Raw genomic sequence first — 4,281 nt, 5'->3', positions numbered from 1 at the left:
TGTCTGGCCTAAAAATAGCAGTGTGAAAGACAAGCATGCTGTCCCAGTGACTCTGCAAAAGACAGCGTGTCCCCCATCTCAGACAGCAGCAACAAAAAAGTCTGCCTTCTAAACAAGTACTGTGAATAATGTATGATTTCTGCTTTCATTCACGAGCAGGTCAGTTTAATTCCTATGTTGTCTTGATTTGTTTTGTTAAATAGAATTGATTAACATCCACTGTGTGTGCAAATTCTCTCACAGGCAAAGAAATGAATCTTGAGTGGTAGTAAGATTCATTCTCAGAATTATACTCTCCCAGTGTGCCTATCAGATATATTGTTTTTGGCAAGAACCTGTTTTTAACTCTGGCGATAATCGTCTGATAATTTGACTTATATTGATGTGCTAACATGACTTCATTCTCTTCCAATTTGTTCCTGAAATGTTCTGTTACCAAGTAGAAAGGCCGAAAATTTGTCCTTAGGTCATAGGAGGCGCCACACTACTATTATCAAGAATGTCGCAATCGGATTGCATGTGACTGATTATACCCATTTGTCTTGTGTTGTAGGTAAACACTGAAAACATCTGTTGGTTGACCCTGAATGCATTAAGGCCATAGGTCAGAGTGTCGTCATGGTGCGTAATATAGACGATCTAGACTTCTGCCTCTCTTCCCATCCGCAGAGCATGTTAGAGGGTCTTCACTCCCTCTGTTCTCAACCCAAACTTGTGGATGTCACCTTGAGCGCTGGTGGACGGGATTTCCCCTGTCACCGGGGAATCCTTGCACTCTGCAGCCATTACTTCCATTCCATGTTCTCAGGAGATTTTGTGGAGAGCATCGCTGCTCGTGTCGAGCTTCATGATGTAGATCCCAATGTGTTGTCGTCATTGTTGGACTTTGCTTATACAGGGAAACTCACCATCAACAAAAACAATGTAGAGGGACTCGTCTGCACGTCCAGCCAGCTCCAGTTCCACACTGTCCGTAGTGTATGCAGTCGATATCTGCAGCACCAGATAGATGCCACTAACTGCTTGGGAATCCTTGAGTTTGGAGAGATCCATGGCTGCCCTGAAGTTGTTGCCAAAGCATGGAGCTTCCTCCTTGAAAACTTTGAGGCAGTGCAACAACATGAGGAGTTCTTGACGCTGGAGAAAGACAGGCTGGTGGCCTGCCTGAAGGATGAGGATCTGCACATAAGAGATGAACGGTCTTGTGTCCAGGCTGTTTTGGCCTGGGTCGGGCATTGTAGAGACAATCGGATCTGCCACCTGCAAGAATTGTTGGGCTTGGCTAAGCTTTCCCTCCTCACAGAATCCTACCTTACTGAGAACTTGCTTAAAGAGCCATTGGTACAAGACTCGCTACATTCCAAAGAGTTTGTGGAGAGAATATGTAGAGAGGTCAGACAAATCTCTTTTATGTAGAGATTTCTTAAACAATGTTCCATACTACAATTTTTTTTTTCTTCAGAAACGAGAAAAGACAGGAGGTGAGTCAGAGCAAAGAGTCACTGAGAAAACATTCAACCTGCAGGAGGTTTTATTTGTGATGGGTGGTCGCTCGCTGGATGACTCGGATGACGAAGATGAGGATGAAGATGAAGACAGAGATAGAAGGTTATACCCCAGGAATTGTGGTTATTACAACCCAAAGCTTGGTAAGGACAGCTTTAGCTGATACATCATCTCTATTTGTAAATTTATAAAAGGAGAATTAGGTTAATGTGGAACACAGATCTGATGTGCACACTACCAGTCAACTTTAAACACACTAAGCAGTAGAAAGGCAATATAAAATCCATTGCTACATGACTAGAGAAAACAATGAATAGAGGCTGTGATGTTCCCTTTTGCCAAAAAGGTAGAAAAACGTGCAACGCCCATAATGCACTGGGCTTGATCCAACTGTTTGTGAGCAGGGGTACAAAAATGCAGAAGCACCATCTGTAGTTTTACAAAAGCACTGGATCTGTCAAAACTCCAGTGGAAGATGCATTTTACGTCATTCGGTGAAATTTTGCTGACAAATAAACAGGGATGTTTCGATGCAAGTAACCGAGAAAGACTACACATTGTTCATTTATATAGGATAAGGTCTCATTTACTCTATTTCACTCTACATACTGTATACATTTGCAAGATTTTAAGTGCATTTTATTCTTTTTTTCATAGGGCAGTGGTTTCAGCTACCTGATTTTCCCAACTACAATAAATGGGGTTATTCTGTCGTCTCCTTAAATAACAATGTGTATGTCACAGGTGAGCTGAACACTTTTCATAAGATATTTAGTTGTTGCTAAAGTCTGTATCTCGCATATCATAAAATGTTTTTTTCACTATATATATATTGGCATATGGATAATTTGCTGATTGGTTGGTGTGGACTGTATGCCTCAAACCATAATGACAAGAACAGAGAGACTGAAGAAATGAGAATGAAATGATACCAAAAAAGAGAGCAGGAGACAAATTCTATTTTTACATAGAGAAAACAAATCCACAGATTTTCAGGGTATTTATAGAGACTAGGCCCTTTGGGAAAGGATCAGTGAGATTTATGGTTTTATTGCACACATGAATGGAATGTCATCTCCACTGAGGATTTGGAGATGCTAAGATAAAACAGTCCCCTGTCTTATAGACAATCCTGCTAAAACTCACATAAGACCTGAACCCACTTTAGAAATGTGGGGACTAGAGCACAATAAAGCAGAACATTAACTTTGTGATGACCTGGGAAACTTGAGGCATTATTGCCTGATGTTGCCTGGTCACTAACTGGAACATTTGAACTTTCCAGTTGAACTGAGAATTTATTCAAATAAATCAGCAAAGCCTTCATCTGAATTTACATGGAATGAGAAAAAAATCCCTTTCACAAACTTTTGCTATCTCACAGGAGGATCAAGAGGGTCTCAGTCCAACACCTGGTCCACCACAGAGACCTGGAAGTACATCACTCGTGAGGGGAAGTGGGTCACAGTCGCCCCAATGTTGCGGCCCAGGACTAACCATTCTTCTGCAACTCTCAGTGGAGAGATTTATGTAATTGGGGGTAAGCAAACAAACCAGTTTCCAACTGCAGGCTTCAGACAAATGGTTTTGTTTAGATCTCCATGCAGAACTGGGCATTTTTGGGTAACAAACGGCATTGTCTTTCATTGACAGGAACTACTATGGATTTTGTTGAAGTTGAACATTATGACCCATTCAGTAATTGCTGGACTCTTACGGGCCCAGCACTGAAGTATGTGACTAACTTTACAGCCATATCATGTGAAGGAAAGCTTTACCTCATTGGTTCTTGTGCTGTTAAATATAATGCCCTGACTATGCAGTGCTACAATCCTGTCATAGGTAAGAGGCAACACATGTCACCATGGTTAGGATGTATTTAAGTGTTATTAATATACATTACAAGTATCAGTAAAAACAAACCATGTTTGTCATAACAGCTTTCTATTATTACAAACAGTTTTATGTTGGAACTAATAATTCAGAACAATTTTATGAGACACTTTACAAGACACAGTGTAGCTAAATTATAATGTCACTCATGGAGCACTGCCAACATCTAATCGTGTCTAGAGTTCAATACTGTGTACACTTTTGTTAATAAGATTTCTCTACTTCAACAGATAGCTGGTGTATCATCTGTTCTCCTTTCATTCCTAAATATCTCTCTTCTCCATGCTCTGTTTCTATGGATGGAGTCATTTACCTCGTAGCAGATAACACCAAAAAGGTCTATCTGTATAACCCAGAGGGTAATATGTGGGAAAAAGTGAGTTATAGATGATATTCATAATTCTTTTTACACCGAAAATCTAGAAGCATATACAAAGTTAGCTGAACCTTAATATTCTGTTGTGACTGATTTTTTATGTTTGCTGTTTTTCTTCCCAGATTCAGTTTCTACACACTCTTCATGAAAATGGTGATTTGGTGGTTCTAGGTGGACAATTGTATGTGACTGGGGGGCACTGGAAGGGCATGGAGGGGGATTACAGTGTGGAAGTGGAAGTATACAACCGAGCATCCAACACTTGGAAGGTGGCGTGCTTCCTTCCCAGGCTATGGACTTACAGTGGCTGCTGTTCCATCTTCTTAGACACTTCCCAGTGGACTGAAATCTTCCCTGATGAGACTTGATATCTGTTCTGTCCCCTAAAACCTGACTTAGGTTTTGTTGCAAAAACAAAGCTTAATTTTGTATTATGAGTTTCGCAATGTTATAAACGTTATAAATGTTTTACATTTTACATAATTTAGCAATCCGTTATATATATA

The 4,281-nt window shown here is 40.3% G+C and overlaps 1 protein-coding gene across 1 annotated transcript; it reads left to right on the top strand.

The window, feature by feature from the left end:
- Positions 1-70: 70 nt before the first annotated feature.
- Positions 71-4,262, top strand: LOC107752665 (kelch-like protein 30). Its single transcript, XM_016568698.1, has 8 exons — positions 71-159; positions 554-1,392; positions 1,463-1,649; positions 2,164-2,250; positions 2,891-3,046; positions 3,160-3,348; positions 3,630-3,775; positions 3,898-4,262. Exons 2-8 carry the CDS (start codon positions 619-621, stop codon positions 4,141-4,143), a joined length of 1,785 nt encoding a protein of 594 aa, XP_016424184.1. The 5' UTR covers positions 71-159; positions 554-618; the 3' UTR covers positions 4,144-4,262.
- Positions 4,263-4,281: the final 19 nt, after the last annotated feature.

The sequence above is a fragment of the Sinocyclocheilus rhinocerous genome, unplaced genomic scaffold, assembly GCF_001515625.1.
Source record: "Sinocyclocheilus rhinocerous isolate Xijiao unplaced genomic scaffold, SAMN03320098_v1.1 scaffold1733, whole genome shotgun sequence".
NCBI lineage: Eukaryota > Metazoa > Chordata > Actinopteri > Cypriniformes > Cyprinidae > Sinocyclocheilus > Sinocyclocheilus rhinocerous.
This window is presented reverse-complemented; position numbering and strand designations above follow the sequence as displayed.

Coding starts and splice junctions, on each gene's coding strand:
- LOC107752665 (XM_016568698.1), top strand. CDS start 619: ATGGTGCGTAATATAGACGATCTAGACTTCTGCCTCTCTTCCCATCCG. Junction 1,393..1,462: donor TGGAGAGAATATGTAGAGAG/GTCAGACAAATC, acceptor TTTTTTCTTCAG/AAACGAGAAAAGACAGGAGG. Junction 1,650..2,163: donor TTATTACAACCCAAAGCTTG/GTAAGGACAGCT, acceptor TTTTTTTCATAG/GGCAGTGGTTTCAGCTACCT.